At 41.6% G+C, this 25,933-nt stretch overlaps 2 protein-coding genes and 1 long non-coding RNA gene across 3 annotated transcripts; 2 read left to right on the top strand and 1 right to left on the bottom strand.

Annotated features, from left to right (window-relative positions):
* The first annotated feature begins 867 nt into the window (after nucleotides 1–867).
* On the top strand, nucleotides 868–1,533 carry LOC117811868 (basic salivary proline-rich protein 1-like). The gene has a single exon (XM_034682355.1). The coding sequence runs from the start codon at nucleotides 868–870 to the stop codon at nucleotides 1,531–1,533; it is 666 nt and encodes a 221-aa protein (XP_034538246.1).
* Nucleotides 1,534–8,594: 7,061 nt separating this feature from the next.
* Nucleotides 8,595–12,912, bottom strand: LOC117811867 (ovarian cancer G-protein coupled receptor 1-like). The gene is made up of 3 exons (XM_034682354.1): nucleotides 12,739–12,912; nucleotides 9,225–9,400; nucleotides 8,595–9,120 (listed from the first exon to the last, which is right to left on the bottom strand). Exons 1-3 carry the CDS (start codon nucleotides 12,910–12,912, stop codon nucleotides 8,595–8,597), a joined length of 876 nt encoding a protein of 291 aa, XP_034538245.1.
* Nucleotides 9,852–10,352, top strand: LOC117812142. Its single transcript, XR_004631145.1, has 2 exons — nucleotides 9,852–10,022; nucleotides 10,291–10,352. It is a non-coding gene; the product is annotated as an uncharacterized LOC117812142 (long non-coding RNA).
* Nucleotides 12,913–25,933: the final 13,021 nt, after the last annotated feature.

Here is a 25,933-nt window from a genome sequence, read left to right as displayed (position 1 = left end):
ACATGGTCCTTATTCATGCATTTGGATATATTCTGATTATGGAGTACATTTGCTCTGTTTTCTCTTCTCTCTCTCTGCCTCCTTTTTTTCTTTTTTTCTTTTTTTTTCTTTTTTTTTTTTTCTTCCTCTTGTCTGCATATATATTTCTGGTTTGTATCATGTTTGTCACAAACTGTCAAATATTAATGCAATTTATTCTTGCAGCAAACGAAAAGAAAGAAAACCTTTTTCTTCTGTGCTTGTGACTGTGTGCATGCAACCGTCACCATCCCTCTTAGAACTCTGGCCTATCTTTTATTGACAGCTAATATCATGTTCTGTAAAAGAGGGCGTGCACACCTAGGTGGACCAAAACAAGAAAAAAAAGAAAAAAAGAATAAAAGAAAGTAAAAGAAAGATTACATAAGAATATACAAAGGTTAAGGGAAAGAGAAGGAGAGAGAGACCTAAGACACTTAGATGGAGAGGTACCATCTCACCATGACTCCAAAAACTCTACTGCACCACAATCTGCCCCCCCCCCCGTATAAAACCCGTCCAACCAACCCACACCCCAAACCCTATGTCTTTACCTATATCAGTATCTAGCGAGGTACATTAAAATAGAGGGGTGGAAGGGAGGCGGGAGAGGGGGGAAGAGCCTCAGTGCATTAATGCCCCATCATCTGCCCCTCCCCCCTGTATAAAACCCGCCCACCCTTCAGCACCCCCAACCCTATTGTCTTTTTGTGTCCAACTGTTCTAGTGTAGTGCGTTAAAAGAGGCAGGGCCCACCCGTGGCAAGCCCACTTCAGGGGGCCCTAGGGCGGTGGCACTCCAGCAGTCCCCGACCCCCCCAGCCCCACCCACCAGTCCCCCCACCCCGCGATGGACAAGGTCCACAGCCGCCCGGCAGGGCATAGTACCCGACCCGAGATCAACCCCAGTATCCCATATGGAGGCAGGGAGCCCACAGCCAGGGTGATGCCCCAATCCAACCCCCGCCGCAGGCCGCACGGGCACGGGCACGGGCACGGGCACGGACAGAGTAGGCGCAGCCGGCTAGTGGGGGGCCAAAACCAACCGGGGAGACCAGAAGGGAAAGGCAGGCCAATGAATGGACCCTTCCCCTGCCCCCACCACCCCACCACCACCACGCCAGCCAGCCAACCCCAGCCCAGGACACCGCCCGCCCAACCCGCCCGCCCGCCCCCCATACAGAACCGCCAGGACCCAGGAGGCCCCCCAGGCCCCGCCCCAGGCAGCCACAGGGACAGAGTGCAGAAGCGTCCAGAGGGGGAACCCAGGACCAGACCCCACAACCCCACAACCCCTCCACCTCCCCTACCAGTAGAACCAGAGGCCGCGCAGGCACCCAGCAGGCACTGCCAGCCCCCCGTCAAAAGGCCCCGAGCCCAACCACAGGCCCCGGCCACCGTCACCGCAAAGGGCCCCACCAAACCCAACACCCCAACCACACCGGGCGCAGGGCCGACCACCAGTGCCAGGCCGAATCCCAAGGGCCATCCGAGAGTTACCGCAATGCCCCTTTAAAGCTCCTGTATATGTGTACGGGTGTGAGCATACATACATGTATGTGTGTGGTTTGTGATTGTGTGTATATGATGAACCCTGGTAAGAGGGTGTCCATGTGTTTGTGAATGTGGCTGTAAGTCAATAGGTTGGAGAGAAGTATATGGGAAAACTCAAGTCATGAAAATATTTAGCAGTCTAATATTTTTTTTTTATTCTTTTTTTGTTTTGTTTTGTGGTTGTTTGGAGATCAGTTAGTTAAAGCTGTTAATTTGGTGATGATTGGAAGCCAGCTGCTTTCAAATGAGTCCAGTGTATTATTAACTGTCGCACAACATTTCTCTATTGATATTTGGTCCATTAGTAGATTCTCCCAAATCTTAATGTTTAGATTTCTCTTTGATTTCCAATTTAAGAGGATAGTCTTCTTTGCTATGATTAGGGCCATTAAGAGAATGGTGGAATGTTTATTATGTTGTGTTATTTCCGATATGTCGCCAAGGATGCAAGTTGTTGGGCACAGCTGGATGTTGCAGTTGAGCATGGTTGACAATCTGTCGATGACTTGGCGGACCGGTGTGCAGGTCCAAAATGCATGGAGATATGTGTCTGTTGTATCTTGAATACAGTTGGTGCAGTTGACTGTTTCTGATAATCCCATTTTGTGTAGTTTTGCCACAGTGTAGTGTGTCCTATGGATGGTTTTATACTGGATAAGTTGTAAGTTTTTGCTAATGCTTTTATTGAAGTTGTATATACAGATTTGATTCCAGAAGTCACAGTTAGTTGTTATTGAGAGATCTGATTCCCATTTTGATATCGGTAATGACACCGAGGTGTCGGACTGGTTTAAGATTGCGTATATTTTTGACATGCTCTTTTTTTTGCTGAAGATATTCCAATTCTGTCAATTGGAATGGGGTCATCCGGCGAGTTAACAATGCTATTTAGGATTGGTGTCACTATAGATTGTAGTTGTATGTATTCTAAAAAGTTTGGGGTGATACTAAATTTCTGGACTAGTTTGGTGAGGCTGATGAGAGTGTTTTCCTCCGTAATGTGCTGAAGGTGCGTGATGCCCTTTTTCACCCAGTTGGGGAAGTGGAGTGGTTTCTTTTTAAAAGAGAAATCTGGGTTTTTCCAGATGGGAGAGCGGAGGGATGGGGCAATTTGTTGAGACTTCGTGACTTTAACAGCTTTCCACCAAGCTTTGAGGGTCGTTGCTATTGTTATACTTTTGAAACACTGGTGTTGTTTTATATTTTGTGTGATAAATGGAAGGTCGGCTAGTTGAAGGTCCCCACAGAGTGCTTGTTCTGTATCAAGCCAGGAGGAATTACATTTGCTGTGCCATTGTATCAAATATTTCAAGTCCGCCTTGATAGATGGTAAAGCTCAAAGTCAGGGGATTCAAGTCCGCCTTGGGCTTTGGGTTTTTGGAGAGTAGTAAGTTTTATTCTTGGTGTTTTATTTTTCCAGTAGAATTTGGTTATTGCCGAGTTAATTGATTTGAACCAGGAGTTATTTGGTGTGACTGGAATCATTGTGAATAAATAATTGATTTTAGGAAGGATAGACATTTTTACTGATGATATTCTTTCTAATAGTGATAAAGGGAGGTTAGACCAACGGCGTAGGTCCTGTTCGACTGTTAGTAGGAGAGGTGAGAAGTTTAGATTAAACAAATCAGACAGTTTGGGGGAGATATTAATGCCCAAGTATTTGATATTCCCTGTTCTGAGTTGGTGATTGGAAGCTAGTGCTGCTACTTTTTTTTCTTCTAATTTGTTTGGTAAGATTGTGGACTTAGACCAGTTAACAGAGTATCCGGATTTTTTTGAAAATGATGCGATTATATTAAAGCATTTTGGGAGGGAGGATTGGGGGTCTTTTAATAGGAGTAGTATGTCATCTGCGTAAAGAATTATTTTATGTTCTGTTGTAGATGTTTGGAAACCTCTTATATTTCTATTTTCTCTGATTGAAGCTGCAAGTGGTTCGATGAATAGTGCAAAGAGGGAAGGAGAGAGTGGGCATCCTTGCCTAGTACCATTGTGCAGGGGGAAGTTTTTTTAAATGAACCCATTAGTGGAAACAGTGGCCATTGGTGAAGTGTAAAGTGCTCTAATCCATCCTATAAATGTCTCTTTGAATCCAAATTGTTTTACTGTTAGGAATAAGAATGTCCAGTTGACTTTGTCAAAAGCTTTCTCAGCATCTAATGATAATATTACACTTTCTGTGTCGTTTTGTTGTGATAATTGCATTAAGTTAAATAGCTTCCTGGTGTTGTCAGATGATTGACGTCCTTTAATAAAACCTGTTTGGTCGGGGTGGATGAGGGATGGGATAACACCTTCAATTCTGGATGCGAGTACTTTACTAAAAATTTTAATGTCTGTGTTAATGAGTGATAAAGGGCGGTAGCTGGATGGGCTAGTTGGGTCTTTATCTGGTTTTAAAAGTACAGTTATCATTGCTGTGTTCATCGTTGAAGGAATTATGGCTGAAGTTGTGAGTTCTGTAATCATACGGATAAAGAGCCGAGATATGGTTTCCCAAAAGTGCTTGAAGAATTCGATAGGGAAACCATCAGGACCAGGAGCTTTATTATTTGGAATTTTATTGATGGCGTGAAAAATTTATTCTGGAGATATGGGTCTGTCTAAATGATTTGCTTGATCTTCTACGAGCTGTGGAAGTTTAATTGGGTTAAGCAATTGATTAATTCCGTCTTCACTTGGGTTGAGGTCAGATGTGTATAGTTTTCTATAGAATTCCTTAAACACGTCATTCATTTCATTGTTGTTGTGGAGAGGTTTACCTGTAGAGTCTTTGATACATGAGATGGTTGCTTTTTCTTTGTTCTGTTTGATTAGATTAGCCAGATATTTAGTTGATTTGTTGCTATTTTGATAGTCATTGAGTCTTAGTCTTTCTAGCTGGAAGGTGGTTTTTTTATTGATAATTTCATTTAGCTCCAGTTTGAGTCTCCTGATCTCACCAAGAAGGCTTTCTGTTGGTTTTTCAGCATATAGAGTTTCTATTTCTACTATTTTTGATTGTAAATTATTTTCTCTTAGTACTTCTTTCTTCTTTTTGTAGGATGAAAATGAAATGATTCTGCCACGTAATACCGCTTTGGCGGTTTCCCATAGCAGTGTAGGCGAGATGTTTGGGGAGTCATTTGTTTCCAAGAAAAATGACCATTCTTGGTTGAAGAACTGATTGAAGTCATCATCTTTTAACAATGATGTATTGAGTCTCCATCTGATGGAGGGTTTCTGTTGCGTATTAATATTTCGATTTAACCAGTGGCGGCTGGCCAATAGGGGCGCTAGGGCGCCGCCCCACCACCCACCACAAGACATTAAAAAATAAATAAATAAATAAATAAATAATAAAATAATATTCTGAACTGTATATATATATATATTTTAAAATGAGCAAGATTAATATTGTATAGTTAAATAATTATTAGCAAAGCTGTTTCGTTCATCTGTGTTGTCTGATTGGTGACGTATGTTCCTATGGGTTTTCCCCATAGACTGGTTTTCCCCGGTTTTCCTCCGGGGCGCAGAAATCTTTGGCCATAGACTCTCGTTAAAAGTTGTACATGCGCAGTAGCTCCTCTTCAATACAAGAGATAGGGCCGTGTCGGGGCGCACCTTCCCTGCGCCCAGAGCTGAATGCAGCTTGATTTACATACCACCACCCTCCTGTCATGGGGCTGACGTCACAGCCGTCTGTCATCAAGCGCGGCTGATTGACAGCTCGAGCCGTGGGAGTAGGAGACGATCGGACAGAGACGCAGAGAAAGTAAATAACTCAGTGAAGTCACTCAAAACATCACCTTTAGAGAGGAGAACATATCAGGAGAAGCTCCACGTGAAAGAGCGTGGACCTGATCAGCCGAACATCAACATTAATCATCAGTCCAAAGACAGAGGGAGACAATACACCCGGTCTGTTTCCAGGACCTGGTTTAGCAACAAGGCTAACTACATGCAGTGATGCTAATGCGTTAGTCTGCTTTCCCTGCCTCCATTTCCAAACATCAGGATCTGACCCAGCATGGATTAAGACAGGTATTACTGATTTAAAGAACTTTTCAGAAAAGTTAAACTGTCAGGAATAGTAATGCTATTATTTGACAGATTATTTGTTAACAAGCATTATACACAGTGTAACAGTGCCCTCTGCTGGCGAGCATGTAATATCATTACTACACACACATTAATTGGTGATGCATGAATAATATCTACACCTCTTTAAATAAGTACTGAGACAATGATTAGCTTACACAGCTTATACACATGGTAAACACAAATCTTATTAATCAATGATCTACTGAAGCTATTTAGCCTACTGCACCAGTGGCAGCATGAATACTACAGCCACGAGACACCATCACCATGGTCACTTATCTATTACAGGTGATGCAGCAAGACAATCAAGTGAATGTTGCTGAATCTGAGAGGTGCTTCTCAACACTGAAGAGAATCAAGACCTTCCTCAGGAACACAATGTCACAGGATCGTCTCAATGAATTGGCCATGCTCTCTATGGAGAAGAAACTTGTCAAAAGCATCCCTGACTTTAACCATAGAGTCATTGAGAAATGTATTTCTCTCAAGGAAAGAAGAGCAAAATTTATGTACAAAAGTTAGAACAGTACATGACATTATAATGTTGCTTTTGCTGTTTTCGTGTATGTAAATACACTGGTGTGATACCCCAGACATTTACCAAAAAGCAAGCAAACATGTACTATTTTTGAGTTATAGCGCCCCCTGGAGAAAACTCCACCAGCCGCCACTGGATTTAACGATACTGCAGCATGATCGCTAATGATTGTGGGGTGTATATGTGTCTCTGTAATGACTGATTGAAGTGAATTACTAGTTAAGAAGTAGTCGATTCTCGAGAATGTGTGGTGTACTTGTGAGAAAAAGGTGTACTTTCTTTCTGACTGATGGTTTATCCTCCAGCTATCTCTGAGGCTGTAGTCCTCCATATACTGTTTTAGGGTCCTTGCTGCTTGAGATGTTTCTGGTTTTCCTCCCTTGCTTGTTCTGTCTAGAGGAACGGTGTTAAAATCACCACCAATGATAATGTCTGCACTTGGTAAGTTGTTCAGTAGAGAGAAGAATGTGTGAAAGAAGTCTGGGTCATCCTGATTTGGTCCATATATACTGGCTATTGTTAGCTTGTAATTGTGGAGGGATATGTTAATAATGACATATCGGCCTTCTGGGTCTGAGATGGTTGTATTGTGTGTGAATTGTAATTTACTATTAATAAGAATTGCAACTCCTCTCTGTCTTGAGTTATAATTCGCACAGAAGGCATGTGGGAAATTTGGGGATCTAATAACTGCATTTCTTGAGTCTATAAGATGTGTTTCCTGAAGCAAGCAGATGTCTGCCTGTAGTTTATTCAGATGGTTTTTAATTTGAATTGCTTTAGCCTGATTTCCAATACCACAAATATTCCAACTTACCAATTTAGTCATTGTTGATTATTTTAGAGTCCCCAGATACTTCTTGGTGTGTGTGAGTATGTGTGTGTGTGTGTGTGTGTGTGTGTGTGTGTGTGTGTGTGTGTGTGTGTGTGTGTGTGTGTGTGTGTGTGTGTGTGTGTGTGAGCATGTGAGCATGTGTGAGAGAGTGAGTGTGTGAGCATGTGTGTGCGAGAGAGGGTGAGTGTGTGAGTCTCTGTGTGAAGCTGTGGGCAGCCTGGCAGTCTGATGATAGAGGAATGAGAGGGAAGGGGAGAAAAAAAAAAGGGGGGGGGGGTGGGGGGGGGGTGAACGGACAGATGTGAGGGTGCAAGATACAAAGATTGTGAGAAAGACAATAAATAAATAAATAAATAAATAAATAAATAAATAATAGAAACAAAGGAAAAGTCGGGTCATTAGTTGTGGAGGTACATGTGAGACTGGTGTGAGTATTTATCAATATATTGTCGGTACTATCCGGAGTGTTAAGGTTAGAATAACCACGGGGTCAGTTCGTGGTCCCGGAACAGCTGGCCATCGATATATAATTTATCTACTGCTATCACGGCTCTCCGTTGTTTGGCAATGTTCTCTTTGCGGATCGGAAAGAGGATTTTACGCCGAGCCAGGATCTCTTTGGGGTACTGGTCGTTCATGCCGTAGTTTGTCCCTTTGAGCTGTACCCCTTGGTTTTTAACAAACTCTTTGTGTTTATAATGCTCAAACTTAGCTATGATCAGACGCGGTTGTTTGTTGTCTCTTTTAACTGCTCCGAGACGGTGGACGCGGTGGAAGGTGATTTGTTTTAGCTTGTCACCAGTGATCTTTAATTTGGAGGCCATGAAGTTTTTTAATGCCTCTTCAGACTCCGCGGGATTGTTACCGGCAGTTTCAGGAATGCCAGAGAATATTAAATTATCCCGCATAGATCGTCCCTGCAGCTCTAACACTGTCTCTTTCAGTTCTTTATTCGCTCTTTGGATACCTGACATATCGGCAGAGAGAGTTTGGACGGCAGTTTTAAGTTGTTTATTCTCCGAGTTTAGTTTAGTAATTTGCTCGTAACAGAATTCTAAACTGGTCTTGAGCTCCTGGAATTCTTTATGCAATAACTCAACGAGAGCAATGCGCGAGTCCATCGAGGAGAGATGGTTGTTAATTGAAATTAAAGTTTCACTAACCTCGGGGTTGTTAGACGGAGCATCTGTTTGGGTCGGCGAATCGGATTGGGAGGTGAAAGATAGATTTGGTGAGGAATCTGGGGAACGCTGGCGTTTTGCTGAAGGGGCAAAACGGACCCTTTCTTACCCATTTCAGCCTGTTGGTAGTAATAACTATCAATGAAGTCCTCCAGCTGCTCCAGGGTTGTCGATTATTGGTTTTACGTGTCCCGATTCACGGAGTTATTCCTTAGTTAAGTTATATTACGATAACGGTGTATGAGATTTGTTTGTTCTCAAAAACCGGCACCGGGCGCCGCCATGTTGAATCTACACCAGTCTCGCGAGAACGGGAATCACAGCGTCATCGAAACCTCTCACAGCCCGAAAAAAAAAAAAGCCTCCTTAAAGCTTTCTGTCTAAATGTCGTCAACATCCACTGCTGATGTGGTGGGATCATTGCTCTCCTCTATGCAACAACACAAAGAGGCCAGACAGTTTCCCATGGTCTGCTTTCTGATGAAGATATACAGAAGCAAGTCTGCCAAAGGACTCAGACTAACTACCATACTGGTCATGGAAAAGAACATTGAAGACCCAAAGCTAGCCACCTCATACAGAAACCTAATGATGGTGGGCAGGAACAGCAGCGTGTAAATGAGCAGCACCACCACCAAAAGTCCAACTATTCGTCGTTTTTCATCAGAGTGGACCGAGACGGAGGAAGAGAGGGCTCTGAGGGTCCTGACCAGGAAGAAGATGAACAGTGGGAAGGGGATGATGAGGATAATGGAGAGTACTATAAATGCAACCGTATCAGAAACCCTGGGAAACACAATAAGGTAACAAACAGGAGGGAAGGCCCAGACCACGACACAGACCGCCACAGAGATCTTGATGGTTCGTTTGAACCGGTACCACAGTGGGTGCACGATGACCAGGTACCTGCAAAACCAGAGGGACACACGGTCTTTGAGGAGGTGCAGGAACATTCAGAAACATGATTATCAGACACTGTAGCACTATACACGGCTTTAAACAGACCTTACCTTTCCAGTGAGATGCACACCATGAAGCCAACACTCGACAATACACCAAAGCTTTGGACAGTCGAAGTCATGGGAGTCTCAGGATTTGACACCAGTACGATCATGCAGCAGAGCTGAACGATGTCTGAAATGAGAAGGTTGATGACGTATATTGGAGCAACTTGACCCTGGCGTACCTGCAGAAGAACGGAGGTAGAAGTAAACATCACTCTCTGCAGTAACAGACATGATTCATCAAACTATGACTCTCATGACATCTTGGCATTTCACTGTATTCAGACTTTGACCTGTGTTTCATGCTCTCATGGGGGGGGCACTCTGACCCAGTCAAACAGGAGCACAAGGCTGAAGGGTGGGTTGTGTCATGTTTGCATTCAGAAGCTGTACCTCTATAACTTTACACACATGTCAGGGACTATCCTGAAACTAAGGAGAATTTTTCACGAGTGAATTATGTTTTATGTGAACTATGTATTACATTGAACTAACAATATATAGTGGACATCAAAAGTCTACACACCCCTGTTAAAATGCCAGGTTTTACGATGTAAAAATATGAGACCAATGTACAAAAGGCCGTCATATCGGAGCTGGACGTCTGTTGCATACAGAGCCAGAGTGTGACCGTCTGCTCCTCGCGCGCTCCACGGTCATACACGGGCACGCGCTGGATACCTGACGCGGGAGCGCGCAGCAGAGGAAAAAAGGAGTGCAGCGAACGTGAATGTGGATGGTTGTGTGAACACAGACTGATTGACTGCTCGGTTGACAGACAAAGTTGCGTGCGTCTATGGGAAAGTAAGTTGTGTTTATTTGTGCTGTTAGTGCATTGGTCTGTTTAGATTTATAGTATAAGTAAGAATAGTGAAGTTAATTGTTAGTTATTTGGTTAGCTTGATGCAGGTGGCTCAAGTGAAAGTCTGAACGTTATCCATAAAGTTTAACAAGTAGATATAGATAATAGATAGTGTGCATTTATGAAAGATATTATTATACATATTGTAAAGTTGAATATCAATACCTGCTATTATTTGTTATCTGAAGTGTGTTATTTTGTTCTTTACAGAACCACGCTTAAGTGAGTCCCATGTTCTGAACTGTTGCAATTCCGAATAAATCCTTGAAAGAGAGAAGTTTCGGCATCCGTGTTTTAACAGACACCCCTGGAGCGAAGTGTATTGAAGTCATTCGGACCCTATACAGTCCTACAAACCCTACATAACAACCAAGATAAATCATGTCAGAACTTTTTCCACCTTTAATTTGACCTATAACGAACAATTCAACTGAACATTTTTTTTGAATTCTTTTAGGGGGAAGAATGAAAAATAAAAAAATAAAATAATGTGGTTACATAAGTGTACACACCCTTTAACTAATAATTGTTTGAAGCACCTTTTGATTTTATTACAGCAGTGTTTTTTGTAGGAGTCTATCAGCATGGCACATCTTGATGTGGTAATATTTGCCCATTCTTCTTTACAGAAAAGCTCCAAATCCATCAGATAGTGAGGGCATCTCCTGCGCACTTCCCTCTTCAGACCACCCCACAGATATTCAACTGGATTCAGGTCTGGACTCTGGCTGGGCCATTCCAAAACTTGAATGTTCTTCTGGTGAAACCATGCTTTTGTTGATTTGAATGTATGCTTTGGTTTGTTGTCGTGTTGAAAGGTGAAATTCCTCTTCATCTTCATCTTTCTAACAGAGGCCTGGAGGTTTTGTGTTAAACTGACTGGTGTTTGTAACTGTTCATGCTTCCCTCCACCTTGACTAAGGCCCTGGTTCCAGCTGAAGAAAAACAGCCTCAAAGCATGATGCTGCCCCCACCATGCTTCTCTGTGGGTCTGGTGTTCTTTATGTGATGTACAGTGTTGTTTTTATGACAAACATATCTTTTGTAATTATGGCCAAAAAGTTCAACCTTGGTTTCATCAGACCATAAAACATTTGATGTTTTTGGGAGACTTCATGTGTGTTTTTGAAACATGTTGCCGGGCTTGGATGTTTTTCTTCGTAAGAGCGTGAGAGAAAAGGTTTGGGAAGGGTGTGTACACTTATACAACAACATTATTTTATTTTTTTATTTTTTTATTCTTCCTCTAAAAGATTTAAAACATTTTTTTCAGTTGAATTGTTCATGTTATAGGTCACATTAAAGGTAGAAAAAGTTCTGACATGATTTATCTTGGTCTCATTTTTTTACATCACAAAACCTGACATTTTAACAGGGGTGTGTAGACTTTTGATATCCACTGTATTAGAGCTGGGCGATATTGAAAATTATGTTATCACACTAAAATATTTCATATCAGTCGATATCGATAATTATCAAAATAAATATCAAATCATTATTTGATTTAAATGTAAAGTCAGATTTTTGTTCCTGAGTGAAAGTAGAAGACAGTTTGTTAGTTTGTATCTGGATTTAGTTTCTGATGAACTTCTTGAATCCATCATTTCTGACGCTGCTAACAGGAAGCAGATCTTTAATGTAAGATGAGATTTTTGTGAAGTTTTAGTTTGTAGTTTCTTATTTTTCTCAGATTGAGATTACTTCCATAATTTCATTTAAATTTACAACAAAGATATATTAAATTGTGTTCTGTGTATCAGTTTATAGAGTATTGTTTTGAGTGGTGATCTTCTCTTTAAGATTACTAAGGGTTACAGGCAGAGTGATGTTGTTTCCCACAGTGCAGTGAATGCATCACAGTTATTCAGTGTTCAGTTGTCCTGCAGTCACGGTGGACATTAAACATGTTAGAAATGCACAGCAGAAGTTGTCTCTGTGCTCTTCCTTTACCCACATCCTGAAAGTATATTTAATGAAGTGTATTAAGTTACTAGTTAACACAGAGTCGACTCAGTGTCAGACTAACGACTCTGCTTTGAGCTGATAGGTTTTGAGTTTTCTTCAGTGTCGCTGTCCCTCGTCTCAGCTCTGTTTACATTCAGCTCTGAACGTCTATCACAATAATTATCGTTATTGAATTATCGGCCAGCCCTACACTGTATATCTATAGACACTTCAGACATTTCACAAAAAGTCCATCTCTGGTTAATTTAAGAGTATCTTTAATGGTGAGGGAAAGTCAGCCTCTGGAGACCATGAATACTCACAAAGTGTAATACTTCTCCATAGTTTTTAATATTCTATTCTTTAAAACATAAATGTTGATAACTGATGGAATACACTATGTTTTGCTGTTTCTTTGCCCAAAAGTCATGAAATAAAAAAGTAGGTTGGCTTCATCCTCTGACGACCATGAACACTGACAGAATTGAACACTCCTTTGACCTTTTTTAATCAAACTTACTGACCAAGTTTAGTGTGATTAATCGTTTCTTCCTCTACAGTGTAAGCAGAAGCATTCTGCATGTGTATAAACTCACATCATCTTTGAGTTGATATCAAAGCTAGTACCAAACCCAGATCCAGATCCTCTACAGACAAGCACACAGTTCCACAGAAACATGACACAGACAGTAAATAAAGTCATGAAGTACATACCAGAGAGAAAAGAGCATAGATGGTCACGAGCGTCAGAGGAAGGCCGATACTGATGACTATGCATGTCACAACATAGTGTATGTAATCCATATCTATGTCATCCTCATGTCCTGTGAGGTTTCTGGCATTGTTATAGTCTGTTTGGTAGGTGGTGTTATTGAAGCCTGCTTCCATTCTTCAGTGTAATCTAAAGTTAGAGATCAGGAAAAATAACAGTTAGTAAAAAGCTTAGTGCAGTAACATGAATAACATGGTCGTCACTAAACACAGCATTTCATCTAACGTGCTCAGTTTATTCAAAAGTTTGAGATCAGTGTGAATAGTTTCATGGACTTTAAACTTCAAAGGTTCTGGTGGCCAAGGCTTTCCTTTCTCACTTCACAAAATGTTCTTTAGAAATATTATTGGTGTTCAATATTTGAAACAAATACAAAAGGAGGTTTAAAAGGTTCCAAATAACATGGGCTATAAAGGTGGAGTCTGGGGTTTGAATCCCACATGGAGCTAAGAATATACAGCTTACATTTTTCACACTGAGACAAGTCAAGTTTCTTTTTTTAGATGATTCCTATTTCAGTCTGATCCAACTTTTTAATATTCCATAGTGCTGTACACAAACACAGCACTCTTTTAGTTTACCTCCAAGGGTGTTTTGAATCCACAAACTGGGATAGTCTCCTTTCTCACTCAAACAACATCAACGAGCAGGTAGACACAGTCTCATCTTACATCTCATTCTGCGTGGACAACATCATTCCAGCTAAAAAAGTCACCATCTTTCCAAACAACAAACCCTGGATCACCAAAGAGCTCAAGCAGATCCTGAACAAAAAGAAGAGGATTTTCTTCATTGGAAAAGAAGGAGGTTAACAGAGAGGTCAAGCAGGCCATTAAAGCTGCCAAGCTGAAGTACAAGAACAAAGTGGAGCCTCCTCAGCTTGGCAGGGACTCAAAACAATGGCGTCTGTTAACACAGCTACCACCGTCAACAGAACCATTCAGGTGGAGGGCAGCTGCTCCACATCCCTCCCTGATGACCTCAACTCCTTCTACTGCAGATTTGAGTCAGACAACACCACCCAGCTTGAGGAGATAAAATCAACACTCATACCCAAAGAGTCAGCTTTCACCTTCAGTCAACAGGATTTGGCGAGAGCCCTCAGAAGGACTCAAGAAACCAGCTCACCTGGAGCAGACAATATCAGCGGCCACGTCCTGAGGCACTGTGCTCAGCAGCTGGGGGGGGTGTTCCAGACTCTGTTCCAGCTCTCCATGGACAGCGGCACGGTTCCCACACTGTGGAAACACTCCACAATCATCCCCATTCCCAAAAAAAACAAAGACCAGAGCTCTGAATGACCTGCGGCCCGTGGCTCTCACCTCCTTGGTGATGAAAACCATGGAGAGGGTCCTCAAACATCACATCATCAGAGCAACAGACTCTGACAGATCCACTCCAATTTGCATATCGCACAGGCAGAGGTGTGGATGATGCAAAAACATTCATCATAGACAGCATTCACAAACACCTGGAGCGTCCCAACACTACAGCCAGAATCTTTTTTGCAGACTTCTCCTCTGCATTCAACACTCTGCAGCCTCACATCCTGGCCACCAGACTTTCTTCCCGTTTCCAACTAGATGACCAGCTTATTCTGTGGATACTGGACTTCCTGACCAACAGGTCTCAGAGAGTACTGGTAAACAACACCTTTACCAACCTATGCTTCACCTCAACCGGCTCCCCGCAGGGCTGTGTGCTTTCACCCCTGCTCTTCATCCTCTACACTGATGACTGCAGATCCACACAGCCCAACTGCCATCTGGTTAAGTATGCAGATGACACAGCTCTCCTGTCCCTGCTGTCAGGCCCCTCTCAGCACCACGGACCAGTCCTACAGGAGTTTGTAGAGTGGTGTGACAGCTCACATCTGGACCTGAACGTCAGCAAAACCAAAGATATGGTGGTGACTTTCTCCACAAAGCAGAGGGATCTGGCTTCATCAGTCACCACCATCATCCATGGAAAACCAGTGGAACTGGTTGAGGAGTATAAATACCTGGGCACCATCTTTTGACCACCTGCCGAAATTCTCCTTGAACACAGAGGAGATCCTCAAGAAGTGCCAGCAGCGGCAATACCTCCTTATGAAACTCAGCTCCTCTGGAGTCCGTAATGACATTTTATTGACTTTCTATTACTCTTTCATCGAGAGCATCGTCACGTTCTCAATCACCTGTTGGTTCCACTCTACCTGCCTCCAGAACAGAAACCGCCTGCAGAGCACTGTTTCAGTGTGCTCTAAGATCATTGGCATGCCTGTCAGGACTCACACACATTTACGACCAACAGGCACTCCAGTTAGCAGGCAAAATCATCAGGGACCCTTCACATGTCCTCCATCCAGCTTTTGAATGGCTCTCCTTTGGGCGGCGGCTCTGCTGCCCTGCATGCAGAACTCAAAGGAGGAGAGCCACCTTTGTCCCCAAAGCCATCCGGCTCCTAAACTCCAACACCTACTCACCATCCCTCCCCTCTCTCTCTGTCTCTCCCTGCAACCTAACCCCCTTTGCCCCCTCCCAATATACAATAGTACCCAACAAAACCTCAGGATTTTTATTCTTGTCACTCCACTATTTGTGTCCATTTTTCACTTCACACTGCTCTGCACTTTACCTCACCATAACTTCTTTGCACACTGGTAGATCGTGTTTGTGTGTGTGTGTGTGTGTGTGTGTGTGTGTGTGTGTGTGTGTGTGTGTGTGTGTGTGTGTGTGTGTGTATATATATGGGTATACTGTACCTATATATGTACCTGTAAAATTTGTGTTTTTTTGTATAACTATTTTCTTTCTTTTTTACAATCCTTATAATTTAAGTGTCTATTTTTTGTATTCAATGCTGCTCATATGTGCCTTAAAACAAATAAAGTTTTTTGAATTGAATTGAATTGAATGAATCCATCCATCCATTATCTTGACCGCTTATCCCGTTAGGGGTCACGGGGGGCTGGAGCCTATCCCAGCTGGCTTTGGGCGGAAGGCAGGGTACACCCTGGACAGGTCGCCAACCCATCACAGGGCTAACACAGAGAGACAGACAACCGTTCACTCACACACTCACACCTACGGGCAATTTAGAGTGAACAATTAACCTGGTGAGCATGTCTTTGGACTGTGGGAGGAAGCCGGAGTACCCGGAGAGAACTCACGCATGCACGGGGAGAACATGCAAACTCCACACAGAAAGGCACCCATCTGACCGGGGATTCGAACCAGGAACCTTCTAGCTGTGAGGCAACAGTGCCACCCACTGCACCACCGTGCAATCTGAGTTGAATGAATACCTCATCAAAATAATGTGTCTGCACTGTTTATTGTCATTTTCAAATATGTATTGATTAATGTGGTGAGAAAAATAATCCCAGATAAAGCTGCAGGTGGTGATGAACAGGCCCAGGCACTTTGGTGTGCAGCAGCTGTTTGATGTGCAGCAGCTGTCACCTTCAAGTCTAGTTCTCTGTTTTTCAATACCTCTGTAATGGACTCGGTATCATTGTAAATGAGGGTTGGCGCTCAATGATCTTAAAAGCATAAATAAAGGCTGATCGATTGATTGATTGATGGTTGGTTGGATGGATGGATGGATGGATGGATGGATTGACTGATTGATTGATTGATTGATTGATTGATTGATTGATTGATTGATTGATTGATTGATTGATTGATTGATTGATTGATTAGGTTGCCAAATAAAGGATTCATATGGAAATCAATTTTTTGAGTAAAGGCTTTTTCATTAAAAGATAATTGACTATATTTCTAAGTGACTGTAATCTGCCTCAGATATCACGTCTCTAACCTGCAGGGAGACAAAGCTCTCTTCATGTCTCAGCTGCTCCTTGCCTGGACATTTAAAACATCCCATAATTACCCCTCATTAGTTTCATGTTGGGTCCAAACATACAGAACAGACAATGTGAAAATGAATAATGAGGAGAGGAATAAGTCAAAGGCTATGAACAACATTCTAGATATACAGAGCTTATATGTATATAGATATATATTCTTTACTTTTTGTCTTTACAATCACACACTGGACATCATCCCACATAAAACAAGAAGATAGAAGCATTACAAATGTCATTACTGTAACATTCATTTTCATGGCTTTTTGTGCCTCTTCTCATTCTTTCACTGACGTTTCTGAAAAGATCACAATATTAACTCTGACTACTGAAGGATTCTAAAGAGTCCAGATCTTACCTGAATGAAGTCCCTGCTCAAGTGTCTGATGTTTCTCTGCTTCTTCCCCGTCTACAGTGATCACTTTAAGATATTACGTCCACCAGGTTCCTGAATTTATCTCTTGTCTCTTCCAAGGAAGTCAGAAAATGATTCAGATATGATAATATGAGAGAAAGAGATGCATTAAAAGCAAAGATAGCCTCACAAACAGGATGTGGGATCAAGCAGAAGATGAGTTTTCACTTGTGATCTGAGGTTAGCGATAAGTGCTCTTACTCAGATTAGTTAGGCACTGTGCACATGAGGAGAGTCAGTCTGGTTAAACAAGCCTCTCTGAGTGCAAACTGTGGAGTAAAAATGTCTTTGGAGGATGATCAGAGCTGCATGGCTGTATCTTGGGGCACGCACTGACAGTCAGGAATGATCCAGCCTCCTACATGAGCTGTTCACTTTGCCAACGAGGTTAAGAGAGGCTTTTTTCCTCCTGCTCAGGCCGGTCACTGTAACTCAGGGTCCCCAGCTGGGGAGTACCTGAGGACTGGTGTTCTAAGAGAGTCTCACAGAAGCCTGGGGCAGTCCCTGCAAATTCACCTGTCTCAAGCCCCACCCACTCCCCTGAAAAGGAGAGGAGCATATTGATTTTAATATTTATATTCTTCAATAAAAGTTATACAACACCAGAACCCCACAACAAACGAAACCCATAATGCCCCCACAGAAAACATCCACACGTGAAAATAAAGATCCACCAACCGAACAAACCAACTCCTCTAACAGTGTTAGTGTGACAGGGTCAGAAATGAGGATTCTTTGTGTGGTTGTACTTACATTTGTATTTGCATGTATGTTTTAGTTTTAATACTTTAATGGATTGTGTGTTTTTATGCATTAGTGTAATGTTTTCTCTTATCTGATTTTATTATGTTTTAGATGTTTTAATCAGTTGACTGTGTCAAGAAGACACTGAACTTGGACCTGGTGAGTCACACCTCCACCTTTAATTAGGTAATCAGTAGCAGGTGTGGCAGAGGCTTCGGGACAAGGAGAACTATACAAGAGGAGCTTTCAGTAGTCCCAACGCGGGAACGAAACAGGACGCTGGGTGCATATCGAGAGACGGTGCAAACTGAGAGGACGAGACGCAACGGGTTCACAAAGACTAGAAAAGGAAACAGGCGACGGTGTGCGGAGACAGAGATCCAAGAATGAAGCAACGCTTCAATGGGAAACATGCAAAGGCCCGGTCTGTGATTGAGCGGACTTTTGGGGTGATGATGACTTTATTCAAGGCACTAGAGGTTCAGCCAAAGTTCTGCTCCGATGTTGCCCTTTCATGTGCATTTCTACATAACGTGTGCCTCACTTACGGCGACTTCTTGGAGGAACCAGAGCTGCCACCTGATGAACCTGGTCCCCCAGCTCTACCTGAATGACCCTCTGGAGAGGAGCAGCGCCTGCATGAGGGACCGACTTTGCGCCCAAATATCACCATTCAGCTCCGCTGCTCCATCAAAATTATGCCAGGATGTAATGTTTCGTTGTTGTTTGAATTTCTGTGACTGTGTCATGTGTTTAGTTTATACCAGCTACACCTTGTTAGAAAACATTTCACACATTTCTGTTAAACTTGTTGTAATGATTTGATTTTGAGTCATAAAAATATTGATGACTGCATTACTGCCTTTTGTGGTTCTTCTTGCTGATTATAAAGTTTTCTCTTCCATAATTACATTTTAACATTCATCTGTTTTATACCCCTAAATCCTCCTTTAATACAACTTTTTCAAAAGTCATGCCGGAAATATCAATTCCATGACCACAAGCACTGAGATGAAGAAGCAATTCACTTTTTGATATAGACTACATCTTTCAACAAAGGAATTGATTAATTCAATTCATAGAAAACTTCACAGAAATGAAAAACAAACCCACTGATGAAAAGAAACATTTATTATTAGCCACCTTTAAAACATATTAAACATATATTAATATATAAAAGAAAAAAGAAAAATGGAAAACTTAATTTTGCTTATCTACTAGCTTGCCAAAAATATTGATGAGTTCATCCAGCTGCTCCTCCTTTTTTTTTTCTCTCTCTTCCTCCCTCTCATTGAGCTCTTTCTGTCTCTTCTCCTGCTTCTCTGTGAAATCTTTTAAATACTCTAATACCTCATTTTTTTTCTGTTTTTAGTTTTTTTTTAGTTTTTTAGTTTTTTTCAGCGTCTTGCGAGCCTCAGGCCCAAGGTTGCATATGTTTGAAGGCCCTGCAGAGGTACCAGGTACCTCATCCGGTTCATCTTCACCTTCTGAAGCAGAATCAACAGCTGTTGAAATAATATTCAGTGGGCTGATGGAAGCCCTCTGCCCCAGAGCCTTGTTCATTGCCTCAAACAAAGGCCAGTTTGCCGCTGTGACCGCCCCACCTTCTGTCCCAGATCCAGTCCGTGGTAGTATGACATCCTGGGTAAAAAAAAAAAGCACAAAGTCAAATTACAATCTTATATTTTTAGATGAAACATCACAGATCAGGGCTGGTGCCAGGTAATTCATAAATATTCACCACTTGTGTACAGTAAACCCACAGGGAGAAATAGCCTACACATCACCCAGTGGCCAGTTCATCAGATAACTGATTGAAAATGGTTCACCCTTTACTTCTTCTTCTTTAAGTTCACCCTATACTTCTTCTTGAAGTTCACCCTATACTTCTTCTTTAAGTTCACCCAATACTTCTTCTTTAAGTTCACCCTATACTTCTTCTTCTTTAAGTTCACCCTATACTTCTTCTTCTTTAAGTTCACCCTATACTTCTTCTTTAAGTTCACCCTTTACTTCTTCTTTAAGGTTCACCCTATACTTCTTCTTTAAGTTCACCCTATACTTCTTCTTTAAGTTCACCCTATACTTCTTCTTTAAGTTCACCCTATACTTCTTCTTTAAGTTCACCCTATACTTCTTCTTCTTTAAGTTCACCCTTTACTTCTTCTTCTTTAAGTTCACCCTATACTTCTTCTTCTTTAAGTTCACCCTATACTTCTTCTTCTTTAAGTTCACCCTATACTTCTTCTTTAAGTTCACCCTTTACTTCTTCTTTAAGGTTCACCCCATACTTCTTCTTTAAGTTCACCCCATACTTCTTCTTTAAGTTCACCCTATACTTCTTCTTTAAGTTCACCCTATACTTCTTCTTTAAGTTCACCCTATACTTCTTCTTTAAGTTCACCCTATACTTCTTCTTTAAGTTCACCCTATACTTCTTCTTTAAGTTCACCCTTTACTTCTTCTTTAAGTTCACCCTATACTTCTTCTTCTTTAAGTTCACCCTATACTTCTTCTTCTTTAAGTTCACCCTATACTTCTTCTTTAAGTTCACCCTTTACTTCTTCTTTAAGTTCACCCCATACTTCTTCTTTAAGTTCACCCTATACTTCTTCTTTAAGTTCACCCTATACTTCTTCTTTAAGTTCACCCTATACTTCTTCTTTAAGTTCACCCTATACTTCTTCTTTAAGTTCACCCTATACTTCTTCTTTAAGTTCACCCTTTACTTCTTCTTTAAGGTTCACCCTATACTTCTTCTTTAAGTTCACCCTATACTTCTTCTTTAAGTTCACACTATACTTCTTCTTTAAGTTCACCCTATACTTCTTCTTTAAGTTCACCCTTTACTTCTTCTTTAAGTTCACCCTATACTTCTTTAAGTTCACCCTATACTTCTTCTTTAAGGTTCACCCTATACTTCTTCTTTAAGTTCACCCTATACTTCTTCTTTAAGTTCACACTATACTTCTTCTTTAAGGTTCACCCTATACTTCTTCTTTAAGTTCACCCTATACTTCTTCTTTAAGTTCACCCTATACTTCTTCTTTAAGTTCTCCCATGTTTTAGAAGCCTGAGCCGTTGTAAGATGGTCCTGTAACCCCATCTCTGTAATGACCACACTGTGTAGAACAAACAAAGGTGGTGGTCCTCTGCTGATGCATTTCTGTGACCAGTGAAGAGGTGGTCATGTTCTGTTCTCAGCTCAATGAACTGCAGTGTTTGCTGTTCAGTCCCTGTTTGTATAAAACAAACATAAAATGAAAAGGTGGAAAAATAACATTAATAAGAACATTGTGAACAAGCTAGAGAACTTGAAGTTTACTGTTATTCTGAAAGATAGTGCAGCTATGTGCAATGCTGCTAACGGTAATAATATCATCTCTCTTTCTTGTGTTTATTTAAAGACTTGCAGTATTATTAGCGTCAGTTGTCCAACACTTTTTAGTCAACCCATGAAAAGAGCATTAAAAACTTAAGTCTGCAGGTATACCTTCACAATATTTCCAAATTAGATTAAGGCTTTTAAAAAAATGTGTTTATACTCACAGGGAAACTTCTTTTTTTTTGGATGCCTCACTGCTGGTTGTGCTCTCCATGGTTCGTATTGTTCTCTCCACATTGTGGCGTTCTTGGCTTCCCCTGGGAATCCTGTGTTTCACGTCACAGTGCAATGAACTCTGGGTAATTCCCTTACACTAAGTCTTCAAAAATGCCCACTTACGGAAAGGGGGCATAAAGGGCTCAAAAAGACAGCGAGAGATCCCTCACACACTTGATGATTTGACAGTGGGACAGCCCTAAGCCCTCAAGGACATAGCAGGAACGCGCCTCAAAGTCAGTGAGTGCTTGAGGGTGGACAATGAGATTGGGCCAATGGAGACCGCCTACTATACTAGCAGTACGTACTGATTTGGCCTAAATTCAGTATGTAGTATGAGAATAAGAGCAAAATCTGCAGTATGCTAAAACTCCCCGGATGTCTACTGATACAGGAAAATGTCACAGTATGCATCGGACCAGTCTACCTCACGTTTCCCACAATGCACAGCGCTCATTCGGCTTCTTCTTTTCTCTTCTTTTATGACAGGGGGAACTCGGTTTTTAGGTGCTGTGAAATTATTAAATGCCTTATAAACTACTTCCTAACTTTTTAAATCATAAGTGATGCTAAAGAAGCAGTTTATCTATCTAGCTTGTCCGTTGTTTACTTCCACTTTCCAAAACCGGAAATCCAGTGACGTCTGGCCCAGCATACTGCAACACAGATCAAACAGAACAGTCATACTACATACTAAATTCAAACCCAGTATGCTGGGTCAGACGTCACTGGATTTCTGGTGCCCAAAAACGTATTTCCTCCTGTCAAAAAAAGAAGGAAAAAGAAAAGCAGAACGAGCGCTGTGCATGATGGGAAACAGTATGTGAGGCAGACTGGTCCGATGCAGACTGTAACATTTTCCCGAATCAGTAGACATCCGGGGAGTTTGGGCATACTGCAGATTTTGCTCTTGTTCACATACTACTTACTACAAACTGAATTTAGGCCAAATCAGTACGTCCTGCTAGTATAGTAGGTGGTTTGGAAAACAGCGCTTGGCTGTTTCCGAAACGGCCTGCTGCATACTACTTACTAATGTAGTAGGCAGTAGGTATTGCCTACTACATACTGCGTTTGAATTTAGTATGTAGTATGACTGTTCTGTCCGATCTGTCATGCAGCATGCTGAGCCAGACTTCGCTGGATTTCCGGTTTCGGAAAGCGGAAGTAAACAACGGCGAAGCCGATAAATAAAAAGCTTATTTAGCATCCATTTATGATTTAAAAAGTTAGGAAGTGGTTTATATGTAATTTGATAACTTTCACAGCACCCAAAAACGGATTTCCTCCCGTCAAAAAATGAGGAAAAAGAAAAAGCAGAACGAGCGCTGTGCATTATGGGAAACAGTATGTGAGGCAGACTGGTCCGATGCACACTGAGATATTTTCCCGAATCAGTAGACATCCGGGGAGTTTTGGCATACTGCAGATTTTGCTCTTGTTCACATACTACTTACTACATACTGAATTTTGGACATATCAGTACGTACTGCTAGTATAGTAGGCGATTTCGGAAACAGCCCTTGTCTCCACTCCCAGGGTGCACGAGCAAAAGAGTCCCCAGGGAAACTAACATCCTCTTCATCGTGCTGGGAGGGTTCCATCAGATAGAGAGGTATAGGGGTGGTTAATGCCTGAGGAGTTGGAAGTTATATTCCCTGTAAATGTGTTCTGAGGGTAAGAATGAGTAAACTGAACTAAGTGGTAGGTATGAGTGTGGATAGGTTTCTATTTGTTTTAGGGTCTGGGGTTGATAGAAAGGGGTTCATTATTAGAGCATCCCTGCACATGGTAGCACCCGACAGGAGAGTGTTATTTAAGTGAGCTCTTTGTCTCTGAGAGGGGTTAGCCTGTCCGGTACATGTTGCTGTCTACATGGTGTTTTTATTGTTGGTGTCAAAGTTCACAGTAAAGAAATGCTCACTGTCTGGTGTGCTCCATCTCCTGCCTCTGCTTCCATATATCGTCGTGACCACTACTAAGGTCCCTCTCTCAATCTCTCTAGTGGTGAAATAGACATGAGTTTTCACACCACAGTGTAATGTCAGGTTACTCTTCATCCAACCACTTGTGGAGAACAGTAAGCCGTGCTGCATGAAGAACGATTCTAAGAATGTATACCTTCATTCTTAAGTGGAATCTAATCCATTCTAATATTTTAGAAACATCAGCATCCCTCCATGTTTTAAAACCCAAACCTGAACTGGACTGAGCAACATCAGGGTTACAGAAAACAGGTGGTAAAACAGAATACTTGTCCATGATCCCAAAATGTCTACGCACTTGATTCCATGTTTTCACAGTTTTTCTGACCATAAAATGATCTTCCATTCCCTGTATTGAAATCCCATTTTATTACAGAAGGTAAGGTGGAGAGAGCGGGCTCCAGTCTTCCAAATTTAGAACAGTAGAATTAGTCTCATTTTGAACCCCTTCAGTGATGTATCTAATGTGTGAAGCCCAGTGAGGATACATCATGTTGGGGACTGCTGAACTTAAGTACATGTTTATTTATTATAGGATAATTATTATTGTTATTGTTATTATTGGATATAATATTGTATTATTGTTTGTTCAGACTTCTTTTTCATGTTAAAATAAAGAAAATGTTTAAAATATAAAGCTTTATACCACTTTTCTTGAAGTTTATCAATATTGTGATTAGCGGCTGAGCTGACTGCAACACAAGGGGCACCAGCTGAAATCTCGCCTTGGGCTCCAAAATGGTTACGGCAGGCTCTGTATGATCTAGAGGTAAGAAGTAGATAATGAACAGGAAGGGATCCAGGACAGATTCCTGGAGAACGCCGGAGCAAGGTTATTATAGTTAACGAAAACTAACGAAATAACGAAAACGAGAGGTGAAAAAACATTTTCGTTAACTGAAATAAAAATAAAAACGAGGCTTCACAAAAAAACGAAAACTAACTGAAACTGTATTGTGAGTTTACAAAACTAACTAAAATAAACTAAAATGATAGAGAAAATGTCTTTAGTTTTAGTCTTAAACTCAGTATTTCGAGTGGATATGTAAAAAAAATCAAGAACGATCGGGTGGACGTCTCTGCTCTCTGCATCTGCACGGGAGCGCGCCAAACGGAGCCTGCAGCTGACGGGCGCGCGCACTCACTGCGAGCTAGAATTGCGGGAGGATTAGAGACGAACTCTCTCGCTCCGACTACCTGCCCTGTTTATAACCGTTCCTGTGTGAATGCCCAACAAGTAAGTATAATGAGACGGAGAACTGACTTTTCCTGTCCATAGGCATTCACGTGTGTTAAAACTCCCGAGAGAGCAAATAGACGCCATGAGGGCATGCGTCATCTCATATTATTAATCACCCATATGATCCTGTTCTGCTCATTTATCATTATAAGTGTTAATGGTTAATTGGTGGCAGTGGTATTAGAGTGATATGATTATTAGTATACTTGTAGTGGTAGCATCTGAATCATTATCTCTGTATCAATGATTATTGTTTATTGCTTATTTTATTGTTAAGGATGTATCAGTGAATCACCATATTATTTAACACTATAGAGGGTCAGTAATGCTAGCCTAAGTGTCCATATTGTGACCATCACCCTTATGTTTGTGTATTTATTTGATGTGTTGGCCTCTGTGGCCTCATTGGGTCTGCTGTACTGTTGTGCTGTACAAGGAGAATATTCACTAAACGGTTAAAGCTCCATCCTGTCTCCTGTCCAGTGTGTTCTGACCGACACCCCAGGGAGAGTACTATCCTACAGAGTATCTACCAGTATTCCCTATTTTTTAAGATATTAATTTTTTGTTTGTTTTCTGCCAGTTTCACTTCATTTGGCTCATCCACACTTTGCCTGCAGAGCGTTAATGGCAGCGAAAGTCAGGAGAAAGCGGCAGAGCCCCATTTGGGATTACTTTGAATATGACTGTCTCTGATAGGAGTAAGTGCCTTGCAATGGAAGGTGATAAAATATGTTGAAAATATGTTTCTCAAGGGGGAAAATCCCACTAATCTTAAAGTCCATTTTAAAAGCTCACACAAGACGGCTAACCTAGCATACCTTGTCAAGGCAAGAGAGAGTGCCCAGCCCCCTTACCCTGAAACAGAAGCTAACCCCCGGCCAGGCACACAGGCAAAAAAGACTAAAACTAATACTGAAACTAATAAAAACTAAACTAAAACTAAGCATTTTCAAAAAATAGAAACTAAACTAAACTAGCAAACCCGCTTCAAAAACTAATTAAAACTAAACTGAAATTGAAAACAAAAAGTCAAAACGAAATAAAAATAGAAACTAATGAAAAATGCAAAACTATAATAACCTTGCGCCGGAGGTTACCAGGGAGGATTCTGATCTATTGTTCTTAAATTGGACAAACTGAGTGAGACTGAGAGAGAAGATCTGAACCAGATGGGTGGGTGCTAGTGAATCCTCCTGTCAAGGAGGATAGTTAAGAGTCCAGAGTCAGATCCTTTGTTACCAGGACAGGACTGCCTCCATACTCGGTCTCAGCAGATGTGTGTCTAACATGAGTCTGGTC

The sequence above is a fragment of the Notolabrus celidotus genome, chromosome 4 (assembly GCF_009762535.1).
Source record: "Notolabrus celidotus isolate fNotCel1 chromosome 4, fNotCel1.pri, whole genome shotgun sequence".
In the NCBI taxonomy this organism is placed as follows: Eukaryota; Metazoa; Chordata; class Actinopteri; order Labriformes; family Labridae; genus Notolabrus; species Notolabrus celidotus.
The sequence above is the reverse complement of the archived record's forward strand: the minus strand, read 5'-3'. Positions and strand labels throughout refer to the sequence as shown.

Bases quoted from the DNA above. Each gene is read 5' to 3' on its own strand.
- LOC117811867 (XM_034682354.1), bottom strand. From the start codon at position 12,912: ATGGAAGCAGGCTTCAATAACACCACCTACCAAACAGACTATAACAAT. The intron at 9,401-12,738 runs GTATGTACTTCA...GTTCTTCTGCAG, and splicing joins TCTATGCTCTTTTCTCTCTG to GTACGCCAGGGTCAAGTTGC. The intron at 9,121-9,224 runs GTAAGGTCTGTT...CTGGTTTTGCAG, and splicing joins GTGTGCATCTCACTGGAAAG to GTACCTGGTCATCGTGCACC.
- LOC117811868 (XM_034682355.1), top strand. From the start codon at position 868: ATGGACAAGGTCCACAGCCGCCCGGCAGGGCATAGTACCCGACCCGAG.